General features: G+C 23.2%; 3 protein-coding genes, 1 long non-coding RNA gene and 1 other non-coding gene across 9 annotated transcripts; 3 read left to right on the forward strand and 2 right to left on the reverse strand.

Annotated features, from left to right (window-relative positions):
• Nucleotides 1-206: 206 nt before the first annotated feature.
• Nucleotides 207-1,713, reverse strand: LOC147657989 (uncharacterized). The gene is made up of 3 exons (XR_015291346.1): nt 1,068-1,713; nt 693-782; nt 207-566 (listed from the first exon to the last, which is right to left on the reverse strand). It is a non-coding gene; the product is annotated as an uncharacterized LOC147657989 (long non-coding RNA).
• LOC100865255 (17-beta-hydroxysteroid dehydrogenase 13) lies at nt 1,640-4,049 on the forward strand. 3 transcript variants are annotated; one of them, XM_086905412.1, is made up of 8 exons: nt 1,640-1,874; nt 1,960-2,075; nt 2,506-2,682; nt 2,753-2,929; nt 3,032-3,181; nt 3,244-3,500; nt 3,563-3,688; nt 3,772-4,049. In XM_086905412.1, exons 3-8 carry the CDS (start codon nt 2,539-2,541, stop codon nt 3,836-3,838), a joined length of 921 nt encoding a protein of 306 aa, XP_086761538.1. In that variant the 5' UTR covers nt 1,640-1,874; nt 1,960-2,075; nt 2,506-2,538; the 3' UTR covers nt 3,839-4,049. The 3 variants fall into 3 exon arrangements, with proteins under 3 accessions (XP_086761538.1, XP_003691955.1, XP_031771147.1); XM_003691907.4 differs by having other exon boundaries at nt 1,666-2,075; XM_031915287.2 differs by lacking the exon at nt 1,640-1,874 and having other exon boundaries at nt 1,978-2,394.
• Sym (symplekin scaffold protein) lies at nt 3,863-10,092 on the reverse strand. 3 transcript variants are annotated; one of them, XR_001111667.3, is made up of 17 exons: nt 9,740-10,092; nt 9,361-9,557; nt 9,026-9,259; nt 8,658-8,944; nt 8,281-8,516; nt 8,023-8,208; nt 7,496-7,938; nt 7,141-7,413; nt 6,890-7,073; nt 6,554-6,795; nt 6,288-6,466; nt 6,049-6,209; nt 5,825-5,960; nt 5,378-5,742; nt 5,196-5,273; nt 4,936-5,093; nt 3,863-4,292 (listed from the first exon to the last, which is right to left on the reverse strand). XR_001111667.3 is itself a non-coding variant. In XM_003691905.4 (16 exons), the coding sequence occupies exons 1-16, from the start codon at nt 9,791-9,793 to the stop codon at nt 5,007-5,009; spliced, it is 3,336 nt and encodes a 1,111-aa protein (XP_003691953.1). In that variant the 5' UTR covers nt 9,794-10,092; the 3' UTR covers nt 3,863-5,006. The 3 variants fall into 3 exon arrangements, 2 of the variants coding, with proteins under 2 accessions (XP_003691953.1, XP_012339268.1); XM_003691905.4 differs by having other exon boundaries at nt 3,863-5,093; nt 8,287-8,516; XM_012483814.3 differs by having other exon boundaries at nt 3,863-5,093.
• A 189-nt stretch (nt 10,093-10,281) lies between these two features.
• LOC100864901 (ketohexokinase) lies at nt 10,282-12,223 on the forward strand. The gene is made up of 4 exons (XM_003691904.4): nt 10,282-10,564; nt 10,724-10,820; nt 11,037-11,627; nt 11,696-12,223. The coding sequence occupies exons 1-4, from the start codon at nt 10,408-10,410 to the stop codon at nt 12,114-12,116; spliced, it is 1,266 nt and encodes a 421-aa protein (XP_003691952.2). The 5' UTR covers nt 10,282-10,407; the 3' UTR covers nt 12,117-12,223.
• A 148-nt stretch (nt 12,224-12,371) lies between these two features.
• Nucleotides 12,372-12,445, forward strand: TRNAI-AAU (transfer RNA isoleucine (anticodon AAU)). Its single transcript has one exon. It is a non-coding gene; the product is annotated as a tRNA-Ile (tRNA).
• The last annotated feature ends 1,221 nt before the right edge of the window (nt 12,446-13,666 follow it).

Genomic DNA, 13,666 nt, shown 5'->3' on the forward strand with positions numbered 1-13,666 from the left:
TAATGGTGTTTTTCATAATTATTATATTCAAAAAAATATTTCAATAAAAAATTATTTAAATCAAAATATATTTATTATTTATAATATTATATAATTATATAATATTTTAGCTTCTGAAGAATTGAAGAATGATTAAAAATATTTATTTTCATCAATAAAGTTATAAAATTTTAAAATATCTTTAAATGATATCAATTATCAAAATATTACTCTTATAGCATTATATTCTACATGTTTTATATTTTACATTAAAGATATAGTACTACTTATATATTTTTTATTATAGATATGGTATTATTATGTTGTAATAATTTATCATTAAAATTTACAAAGACTAATTACAATTAATTTTACATAGTATTTTTTCCATTTTTTTTAATAAGTAAATTTTTATAATTAAGAAAATTAAAAAAATCTGAAATTATACTATATTTCATTATATATGTATTACAATATGATTTTTACATATAACTTCACTAAAAAACTTCACTTCACTAAGATAATGAATATTATTTAATATAGCATAAACTAATATATTTTTATTTATTTGGAATGGATTCCAAACCCTGAAAAAATAGAATTATATTAAAAATTTGTTTACATTAATTAAATTTAAAATTAGTAATTATAATAATATATTATACAAAAGATTATGAATCATTACATAATTATAATATTATATTTCTATTTACCTTAAAATTCCAATGCTTTTGATCACCTAATTCATAATCTCTAGCATATCCTATTGATTCTATATAAGTAGTATAGAGTCTTGTTTGTTTCTGTAAATAAAATATAGAAAAATTAGCAAAGAAAAAAAATAATAGAAAATAAATTTATACAAATTTTAATAAATAATATCTAAACAAATAATATATATACAATAATATACTTATAAAACCATTTATTGCATAAAAATTTACATAAAAATAAAATTTTATTTTAAAAAAAGAAAATAATTGTTTAAATAGTAATCTTCATTATAATTTTAATTAATATTTCAATATATTTAAATAATATTTAAATGTTGTTATATATATTGAGGTTATGTTAGAAGAATTACTTACATTTCCTTGAAACAATTTATTTATATATGGTGCCACATATGCTGGTAATGCCGAACATACTGCTATTATAATTATTGGTGGTAAAGTCATATACCACATTTTGAATAAATTTCTTGATCTAAATAATAATGTGTTAAATTATCCTCAACGATTACGTCACTCTCTGCCAAATCAATATAATGCATATAACACGTAACAGAATACAAACTTTAATTATATTTATTGTATGAATTTGAATAAAAAGTTTCACATTTATATTATTTATTTTCGATTTAGATATTAAAAAAAAACTTTTAAAAATAACAAAACATATAGTTATAACGTACTATACGTTAATGTAATATGTATAATGTTAATGTATGTTAATGTATAAAAGTTCTTAATTCTTAATAATAAGAACTTATTTAAATAAATATATCTCATTTAAAAATCATATATCAAAATAAATATTCAATACATTTTTTTTATAATGTTAAATTACTATTTAATTGCATAAAATATAATATTTTAAAATATTTAAAATATACACATTTATGCTGTATTTGCATGAATACTTACATATATATATATATATATATATATATATATATATATATATATATCCTTAAATACAATTTAATTATAGAAAATACAAAAAAAGAAATATAAATTGAATATAATTTATGTAGTTTAATGTCAAATTAAAAATTATATTTATAAATTAAAATAAATTATTTATGCTAATGAAATTATATTATATAGTTACTGAATTTATAAGATAAGTAAATAAAGTTCAAATTGCAAATAATTCTTTCAAACGAATGAAAGGTTAAATATCTAAAATCTTTTAATACTTTAATCCTTTTAATATTTTAATTAAAATTAACTCTTTTAATTTCAATTTTATTTTTAGTGAATAATGTGAAATTTAAAATTGTTCTATTTAAATCTATATTTAAATTTATTTAAAAGAATATAGAAACAACAATAACGGCGGTTAAAAGTTTTAAAAGTATTATCGAATACGTGGTATGTAATAATAAGATTTAATAATTTTTGCTAGATTAATCGAAAAATTTATATTAATGCTTTCTAATATTATAATAATCATAAATTATTTTCATAAATAATAATCATAAATAAATTTTTAATAATAATTTACTATATAAATCTTATTTATTATATAAAATCCTGATACGTTATCACAAATATCGTAATACCTATAAAAAATATCTATATTTCTAATATTTATAATATTTAGATTTGATACATTTTTCCATCTTATCTTTATTTTATTCAAATTATTTCTTATTACAATTTACTTTTGATTATTTTATATAACAAAATGGTAAATATTCTGTTTATTAAAATAATAAAATAATTTTTAACAATTAAATATTTTTTTTAATATATTAAATTAATTGAATAATTTAAAAACAAATATAACTTTATATTGCAGAAGAATTTAAGAAGAAAATTTAAACCACCAAAGATGCTGCTCAGATTATATTCTCTGGTTATTCTAATAGTAGATCTTGTGACACTTTTATTTGGAATATTTTTTGCTATTTTAATTGCATTATACAGAATATTTAGACCTCCTCCCTTAAAAAGTCTTCGTGGAGAAGTTGCAATGGTAACATAATCATGTAATTTCAATTATAAAAGAAAATTTATTAAATCTAAAAATTATTTCTTGATTTTAGGTTGTTGGTGCAGGACGAGGTATAGGTAGAGAATTAGCAATTCATTTGTGTCAACTTGGTGTTAATGTTGCTTGTGTAGATATTAATATTGAAAATTGTAATAATACTGTACGGCTAGCATCTAAATCGCTAGGAATTGCTAAAATGTACATTTGTAATATAACACATAAAGATGAAGTAAGTACATCACTTATAAATATAACAATAAATAAATATATAATATTTATATTATGTAATAAATATATTAAATTTGATTTGATTGTAAATAAAATATAATAGGTAGCTCATACAGTGAATATTATTCAATCAGAATTAGGTGAAGTTACAATGCTTTTCCACTGCTGCAGTATACCAAGCCCTAGAGCATTAGTTCAAGATCCACCAGAAATAAGACATACAATTGATTTGACTATCCTGAGTCATTTCTGGGTAAATATCGCTTGAATGATAAATAATTTATTAATGAATTTTTATATCAAAATTTTTTTTAGTTATTAGATACAGTTTTACCATGTATGGAACGTGCTGGTAAAGGCCATATAGTGGTTATGTCATCTGTGGCTGGCCTTTCTGGTGCTGCCACAGGAGGGAAAAGAGTTACTTTGTCCACTGCACAATTTGCAGTTCAAGGATTAGCTGAATCATTACATACAGAGTTAAGACATTCAAACAGTAATATTATAATTTCTTTAGTCCATGTTTACCCATTTATTGTAGGTGCTGAAGTAGCAAAAGATATTCGTTTTAGGTAAGTAATCAAATAATGATATTTTATTTTTATCGGAAATTTATTTTTTATAATTTTTAAAGGATACCAAGTTATTTTGGCACAATGCCTGCCGCGGAAGCAGCTAAACAAATTTTAGATGGAGTTCGTCGAAATTACGCGGAATTTAGTGTACCTGGATATTTGCTCTACTTAGGACATATTTTTAGGTAAATATTATTAAATATATAATATTTTTTTATTCTTATTGTTTAATTTAATTTTTTTATTAATTAATATTTTATATATTTAGAATACTTCCAAAGAAGGCCTCGTTTATGTTACGCGATTTACTAGATACTGGCGTTGATTTTGGATGAGAATCAAGTTTCCTAAATATTAAATATGAGAGAATGTATTTTTATTATAAAATTATAATATACATTGCAAAATAATGCATGAAAAAACTGTTGTTAAGTTTTTACAATAATATACAAGAGAATTTTAAAATGTATTGAAAAATGAATTTTATTACTTTTATTTAGTTTTGTATACTTTGAATCTTTCAATAAAGATCAACAAAATTTGTAACTTGTTTTATAATTTTTATATAAAATTTCATTTTTATATATTTTAACGTGTGTAAAAATAAAATAGTATAATATACTATTTTATAAATAATACTAATTTATAAATAAATAATCGTATGTTGCGCATAAAAATATTATGACGCAACTGAAATATTAAAGGGTTTCTTATGCTCTTATGTTTTAAAATGGGTTTTTATACTTACATTTTGCGACAAATGAAACATTCGCACGTGATGTAAGTATTCTGTGAAATGAATGAAAAATATTATACACGTGCTATTTACATGTAAAAATAATCTATATACACAATATCAATATTATAACGATGTGATAGCAAAATATCTGATGCACAAACACGTACGCGAGCGAGTGCACGTATACACATATATAAATAGAGAAAACTATATAAATATATTCGAATTTTTAATATTATAAATATTTATATATCTAAGTTTTTTATAATCATATGTATTAGATTCTGAATTCGTTTATCATAATTACGATTTATGAAAATAGTTATGTATTGATAAATGAATTTAAATTTTCAATTATTAATAGTAATATCATTTGACTTTTTTTATGAAAATGAAAATATCGAAAAAAATTATTTAATTTTTGTTTTGTAAAATTAGAAATTATCATTTATCAAAAAATAAATGAAAATATACTATATAATGAAGATAACATGTATATACATTTATATGCAGACATAGTTCTATTTACAAAATAGAACGAAATAAGGATTTGTCATAGCTATAAAATTAATCAATTTTCAGCAAATTCTGAATAAGAAATATTTACATTTCATATTTGATTTGGTAAATATGTAGATCTAACGTTTCAGATTACTGAATATGATGCGAATAAAAAAATAATTAATAATTTACAAGGTAAATTCGTTAAAGTTGGGACAATCTGTTGATGATGATTCAAATCCCAACACTGGAATGAGTTTATGCTAATCTAAACCAGGAGGAGCTGGTTCTGAAACATCAGTTTCTATTGTATCTGGTTTTTGTTCAATCGGATAATCACCGGGTGGTGCCTGCAAGAAAGTCAAGGAAAAACTATTTGGATCAGTTCATATATTTATTATTTTTATGATAGTATAAAAATCAATTCTTTATATACAGGTATTTTTACTCACAATATCAAATTCATCATGCATGTCACAAGGTGATTTACCCTGAATAACATCCATTATTGATTGCGGAATGTGCGCTTTCTGAAATATTACATTTTCATATTGAATTTCTTTAATTTTTAGTGAAATAAAATCAAGAATATACATTGTTTTTATATAAATAAAATATGTTATTGAAAAATTACCTGATTTTCGGCAAAGGCTTCGACATGAGCTAGTAAAGGTGATCGTAAATTGCTTGCCATTTTTAGCGCTTCGGCCAACTGTGTTGGAGGAAGCTGTAAAATAACTGCAAAACTTTGTGGCTGCGTGCGTTCACAACATTTTACGAAACCTTCCCAAACTTTTGGCTGTTTCCAAACTTGCTTGAGAATTAACCGCTGAAGTATATTCATAACAAATCCACTTAATCTAGGATATAATGCTAAACTTTGTATCACTGTACGCATGAGTAATGTTGGAAGTGGTGTCATCTCCATAAGATGTTGCATTACAACAGCTACAGTTTCTTGCGTATATATTTGTTTTTCCGCAAAACATAAAGACGTAGCTGTAAATTGATATTTCAATTTTAAATAAAAAATAGAAATAAGATTATATGGAATCAAATAAGCAAACTTGATATACTATACCTTTTATAATTGTTTTTAATTCTGCTTTACTTGGATCTATATTATGCAAGGCTATTAACAATTCAGCAGGTGTGATAGGAGATGTATGAGGTACACCACTTTCGTTATTATGAGTACCTAACAATCTATTGAATACCTATAAAAAAAATTAAAATATTAATAATATAACATGATGATTTTAAATTTAGATTATAATATTTTAATAATAATAATATAATATTTACTTCTTTAACAACAATAGGATTTAATTTTATGAGTTTCGGAAGAGCGGCTATTACTTCTTTTTTTGTTAAACCATTTAAGACTGGTATTAAAAATCGAACGTCTGAAACTCTAGTCTGATAGAGTTCTCGTACCCTTGATACTAATTCCACGCTTGGTGCAGCTAAAAATAAAAGAATATTATATTGGTATTATATATCAAAATAATAAAAGCAAATGTAAAATTATAAATTTATTATACATTTTTCTGTAAGAATGTGAATAATTCTTGTAACTAGTGTTTCAGCGCCTTTAGGACAATTTTCAACTAATGCCAATAATTGTGGACTACCCATTCCTAAAGATCTTACAGGTCCTTCTACTAATCGAAGAACAATACGTTTGACATCTGCACTCATTGATGTATAAACTCTTGCCAATCTAGAAAAATAGTATCATGTAAATATAGTATTATGTAAATTATGTATAATTATTAAATGTTTTTATTCAAAAAAAAACTCAACTTACTCATGAATTAAATCTTGATGTTCACTCAACAGAGCAAGATATAATCCAAGGCAAGCTCTTGTAGTTGATTCAGTCCATTGGGATTCTACTTGTGGCCTACCTCTATCTTGTCCGAAGACGATCTCAGGAGGTATATGAAGTCGTAAGAAACCTAAATAAAGAACCGCGTACTCTTCTATGAGCTTACTTAATTCAGGACGACTATACAGTTGACAAACTAATTGTATAGCAGCTTCTCTTATCTATTTATAAACATAAAATTAAAATGTTTAAAATAAACATATAAAATATATAAGATATATATTTGAATCATATAATCAAATAATTATAAGTTACCGTATTATTTTCGTGACCAGTATGACATAATAATACATTTAGAAAAACTAATTGTTTTGTTGGTCTACGAATAACCATCTCTTTCAATAATTGCAATGGTACCAATCCTCTTGTTTCATCAGAAGATACCATTTTTAAAGCTTCAACAGCATCTTCGGTAATTAAAGGTGCTTCCAAATATAGCCTTTCCAAAATATATATATACTTAAAATATATATAAATATAATTAAATTTTTCATAGAATTTATTACCTATATAATAATGTATCACGATCTTTGCCTTGAACTAAATCTATTGCAGATACTAAAGTACATAATAAAAAGTTATAAGCCTGATGTGGAGCTTCTTGAGGTTTTGTACATAATGTAGTTCGCCTTTGAAAACCCTGAAGCAATGCATATTCTTCATATAACCAACCTAAAGCTAAATCTAAACGGTTTCTCATATCATCAGTAATATAATGTAATACTGCCTCTTTAATGTACGGATTAAATGTTGCAGCTAGAGTAGTTAAAATTTTTGATCTAAAGAAAAATAACAAAAAGAAAATATTTTATATTAATTAATAATATTTTTTAGAAATTAATAATTTATAAAATGATTTACCTTATAGCTGCCACACCACCAAACACAGCTGTTTTCTCAGAAAGTAAAATTCGATTCACAGCCATCAATAACATTTTTTCTTTTACTTCTTTTGACAATGGTTTTGTAACTTCAGACAATTTTAAAGCTTTTAAACGAGTTCTTGTTTTCGCCAATGACTTTTCATGTGCTTCTAGAGATGCCCTTGCTTCTTTCTCTTTTTCTCTGTCCTTTTCACGTTTTCGTTCTCGTTTAGCTTCCGCTACGCTAATAGTTGGATTTTTTACTAAATCTTCCATTACGGCATCTTCATCTTTAGCATCCTTTTTCTTTTTCGTTTTAGCTTGTTTTATTTGCGTTGCTAATAATTTAGCAATTGTCTGCCGCTGAATATTTATATCGGTCGTTGAAGTAGGTTGATATTCTCTTTGAAAGATAGCTGTCATTGTGTCTGGGACCCATGCCTGTTAAAGAAAATATATTTAATAAAAAAATAAATAAATAAAAGTTATCAATAAAAATACTATTTTATATAAAAATTTATCTACCATACTATCCATTACTAAATCTGTTGCAATTTCTACACTTAATCTTTCAGAAATAAAACTTTCTGAAAGTTCAATTAATTCTGATAATTTTGAAGCAGGAATTAAATTGGGTACAATTTCCGTTTCATCTGATACTAAAGAAGTTTCAATTTTCACACGTTTTGCTGCAGAAGATGCAGCTGCTTCCTAAAAATCATATAAATTATTAATAATTAATAATTATCGTCAGTTTATATAATAAAAATTTATTTTTTGCACTTTTACTTGTTGACGTTTCTTCATACGCCGGATATCTTCTGGTTTTGGATAAGCTTTTAAAATTTCTTGTTCTTTTGCTCCTAATTGTGTTAATTGTTTAGCTATTATAGATACAAATTCTATACTAGCTGGGTGTTTCATTAATCCTAATAGAGTTAATTTTAATTGCTTTTGTACACTAGTTACTTGAGAATCGGACAATGTAGGTGGTAAATCATGTTGTAATCTCTGTAATGCTGTAAATTGATAAATTGTAAGTTAATCAAATTATTATTTTAATTATAGTAATAATTGTGAGGAAGTTGAAATTTAATTATTAATTTAATGATTATTCTTTTCTTTTTTTTTTTTCCCTTTTTAAAAGTATTATTGTATACCTTGTATTACACCTGGCATGAATTGAGGTCTTGTTTTAGCAATCAATGCTAAAGATCCCATGCATGTCATCAAATTAACACTGCTAACATGTGGAGATCCATGAAATTTTATTAATAAATCCATTACATCATTAGCCTCTTCTTCTAATTTTCGTCTACGTGCTATTTTTAATGTTAATGGAATATCTTCTAAAGAAAAATCATCAGGTTTTTTAGGAATATCTGGATCAGGATATGTTTGTATTAAAACAACACCTTCAAGAAATTTCACAGCTTGTGTTCTAATACTGAATATGAAAAAGAAGAAAATATTATAAATTAATTTTTAATTAAAATGTATCAAAATAAAATTTTAAAAATTTCTTTACCCATCATTATCACTGTCAATCATATTTATTATTTGAATTTTAAGAGCACTAAGTTGATTCCATGCTACTTCCATTTCTGCTGTAACTGTAGTAGCACTAGATATCCATTTCAAAGCAGCTCTTAATATTCTACCACTAGCTCTAAGAGCTCTTTTAGCAACAGCTGATGATTCATCGGAAACTAATCTTAAAAGTATTTGAACAACACGTGGAATTACTTCAGGTTGTTTTACTCTATAAATAAAATATGATTATACTACTCACAATACAAATAATAATATTGTAACATATGTATGATAATATATTATGTTCTAAATTTCAAGAATGATTATTACCCAGCTTCTTCTATAAAACCTGTAATTGTTTTTCTAACTTCTGCATATCTATCTAAAGAAAACTGTAATGCTTCATCTAAATATAATGGAAGCAATTGTGGCTCCTTATTAATTAAGATTTCTTGAACTTTACATAAATTTGTAACTTTTATATCTTCTCCTGGATTTAAAGAAGCTTCATTTAACCATTCAACTATCTGGAAGATATAATTCAGATTAAAATATTTATTTTTTTTCTTGACAAAAATAATTAAAGCTAAATAATTATGAATTTTTAATAACTTTCAGATACATATGTATTCGTATGTATTATATACTTTTTATTATTTGATAAATTTATATTTTGAGAAATAATAATTTGGGAGGTTAATGCACTGACCAAATCGCCTGGTCCTTTTTCTGGTTCTGATCTTCTATGTATTCGAGGATCCATCGTATATAATAATAATAAGTAATCTAAAGATAAAAGCGTAGGCAACAAATATTTGATAGTGAAATGACGGAGAATAATTAGACGAAGCTTCGATATGGTAATTTATATGAATTTCTTACATAGATTTAGCCTACTTAAAAAACAGATATTTCTAGTAATTTAGCAAAAACTCTATATTTTTTCATAAAATAATCTTTTTAGATATTATATTTAAAATTCTAGCGGATAAATGATAAAAGCTATCTTAACATACAATGAAATCGTTAGCGTTGCCATCTTGGCATTTTTCGTTGATCATTAAGCGCTATAATCGTTCCATGTTGACACACGAAGCGGGAATTTTAAGATTTCTTTTTCAATTAATTTTATTGTAAACATATTGTTGTATTTTATTTATATAGCTTTTAAGTACAATAATTAATTTTTATGTATATTTTTTTAATATATTTTACAATAAGATTAACAAAATCTAATATTGTAATAAAATTAATATTTCGCTTTTCATAATCTTCATTATATATATATGTATATATATGTATTAAAATTTATATTATAGATATATTAAATAAATGATATGGATATAACTCATAATAATATTTAATTTGCTTTATAATATGCTAAATTTCAGTATCATTTTAAATATAAAAATAACTTCAAAAGTTATCAAAATATTTGCCAAGAGTCAAAGGTTAAGTAAATTTAATCGATACATATGTATTACACCTAATCCTACAGATAATAAAGGAAAAATTCGATTAAATGAAAAATATGGTTAGTTATCAAATCATAAAATTCATTTCAATATATGTTAATCAGTTAAATTTATGCCATCTCTCAAGTAAGAGATATGTAATATAAGTTGTATATTTACACCGTTGAGTGACATGATTTCAAGTTTCTACGAGAAAATTGTTGGTACATCTTTTACAGTGGAATCAAATCAGCAAAAAATTCTTTGCGTTGGAATAAGCTGTTTAGATATTGTACAAACGTGTAAACAATATCCTGTAGAAGATTCTGACCAAAGGTAAAATATATTTTTATATATGCGATTGCGCAGTATTATCCATTTACTAATCAGCTGATATTAATAATGATGTAAATAATATGTTGCTGATTAAAATATAACAATTGTAATCAATATTTTTAATAATTTTATTACAATAAATAAAATTTAATTAATATTTTCAATATGTTCAGAATAAAATTTATTATTTTTTTTATTTTATACTTTATTTTGCAGATCTATAGAATGTAGGTGGCAAAGAGGAGGTAATGCATCTAACTCTTGCACAGTTCTTTCTCAATTAGGAAGCTCATGTGAATTTTTTGGTACTTTAAGTGCTGAAGAACATTTAAATTTTTTGCAAAATGATATGCAAAAATATAATATTGACTTTTCTCATTGTCCTATGATAAAAAAAATAGGATGTCCAATATCTACTATTATTCTAAGTCTAAGCTCTGGTTCTCGTACAATTGTACATCATAATCCAAATTTGCCAGAGTTAACATTAAAAAATTTTGAACAATTACATTTAGAAGATTATAGTTGGATTCATTTTGAAGGTAGAAATTTGAACGAAGTTTTATCTATGATGCAATGTGTGGAAAATTATAATAATATGCTGAATTATAGTCAAGATAACAAAGAGATAGATACAAATCAAGCACCAATTACTGTCAGTGTAGAATTAGAAACTCCAAAACAAGAATTATTAGATTTATTACCTTATGTTGATCTAATATTTATAGCTAAAGATTTTGCTCAAAGTAGAGGATATGAAAATATGAGTGAAACATTGAAGAATATTGGCGAAGAAGCTAAATCAGGGTATAAAAAATTACTTAGAAATTATATATAAAAAATAAGCATATCATCATAAAATGTATTTTTTTTAGAGCAACTCTTATATGTGCTTGGGGTGATAGAGGTGCTATGGCAAGAACTCCTGACAATATTATAGTACAATCACCTGCATTTCCACCACAAAAAGTTGTGGATACTTTAGGAGCTGGAGATACTTTCAATGCTGCAGTATTACATTTTTTAAATAAGGCAAAATTGGAATTTATCAGAAAACGAAATCTACCATCAAATGAAACAACTAATGTCTTACATACTGATGTAAAAATGGAACGTAATATTAAAATGAATTATAATATTGAAAGTTTAGAATGTAGTCATACAGAATTTATTACACAAAATGTTTTGCAAGGAGCTGTGACTTTTGGTTGTCAAGTAGCTGGTACTAAAGTTGGCTTAAAGGGATATGATAAATTAGATGAAATTTTTAAGAATACCTTATGTCAAATTAAATAAAATATGTTATTATATTATAATATAATGAATTTTATATAAAATAATATTATATATATATTTGATTTCAATGCTTAAAAGGCACAAAAATAAATTTTTTATCTTTCAAAGTCAAGTTTTTAAATTTAATTTAAACTTTTTTTAAACTTGTATTTTTATTATAATATAAAAATATAATGTTTATCTAGATATATAATCTATATCTAGATTTTCTATCTTTTCTAACATACATATATCCAACAAAACGTGAAATAGAAAGGCCCATTAGCTCAGTAGGTTAGAGCGTCGTGCTAATAACGCGAAGGTCGTGGGTTCGATCCCCCCATGGGCCAATTTTTTTCTACAAATATCAAAAATATTTTTTCAAAATCGATTAATAAACTTTAAGTGTTTAGATATTTTAAATTCTTATTTTTGCTTTTTTATATGATAGAAAAGTCGAATTTTTTTTTACATTTTTAAAATGAAATAATAAGTTTTATGCTATACATATTAAAATTTGAAATATATTGAAATATTAAAGAGTTAAATGGAATGTAAGATTAAAATCTTAGAAGAATAATAAAAAATAATCTAACAAAAAATAATTTAAAAACTTTTTGCATTTCATATTAAAATTATGAAATGCAAATATAAAAATAACTCTAATTTAAATTATTATAAAATGAAATAATAATTTAATTCTTATGAGTTACTATTCGTAGATAATACAGTGGCATAAAAATAAATAGCTTCTGCCTATAATAACGATAAAGTATACTGGTAAATAAACTGAGATCTTTTACTCGTCGATAACCATTGCTCAGCGGACAATGTCGAATATTATAAGCGGATATCGAAAACAATAAATTAATAAATTAAAAAAAATATTTTAAAATATAAAATATTGAAATATTATAATTTTCAATATTTATTCTATTGATATTTTATTAATTTTATAATTTATTGATATAATATAATGATTTATAATATTATAACGTTATTTTAATTTAATTTATTATCAAAAAATTTTCTACTGCTAATAACTAATATTTAAAAGTAATTTTATTAATTTTAAAAGTTATTTATTATTTTTACTTTATTAAAATTTTATTGAAATTTTTCATTTTAAAAGTACTTTTATATATAACAGAAAATGCTAATAATGATGAATTAATTTGATTTATAAATTTTTATTTTGTTGAATAAACTTTCTATATATATATATATATAAAATAACAATTAATATAATTTTATTTAGAAGTTATGAAAATACATAATTTTTGCTAATGTGAAAAAAATATATAAAAATAAATAAATGTGAATATGATTTTTATATAATCAATATTTTATCAACTTTTAGATTTTTATTTTTAATTTTTGTGTCTTTAATAATTTATTCTAATAATAAATGAAATAACTAATATATTTATATTTATATATTATATTGCAAATTAAAAATAAATATACAATTTTTATGATCTATTAATATTGATCTTTGAAAATGATATTAAAATTGTAAAAAAATTTTAAAACCAAAAGTGACTTAATATATATATAAAACTTAAAATAAT

Source organism: Apis florea, unplaced genomic scaffold, assembly GCF_048593485.1.
Source record: "Apis florea isolate Af1SG1 unplaced genomic scaffold, ASM4859348v1 contig_2411_pilon, whole genome shotgun sequence".
Classification (NCBI taxonomy): Eukaryota; Metazoa; Arthropoda; class Insecta; order Hymenoptera; family Apidae; genus Apis; species Apis florea.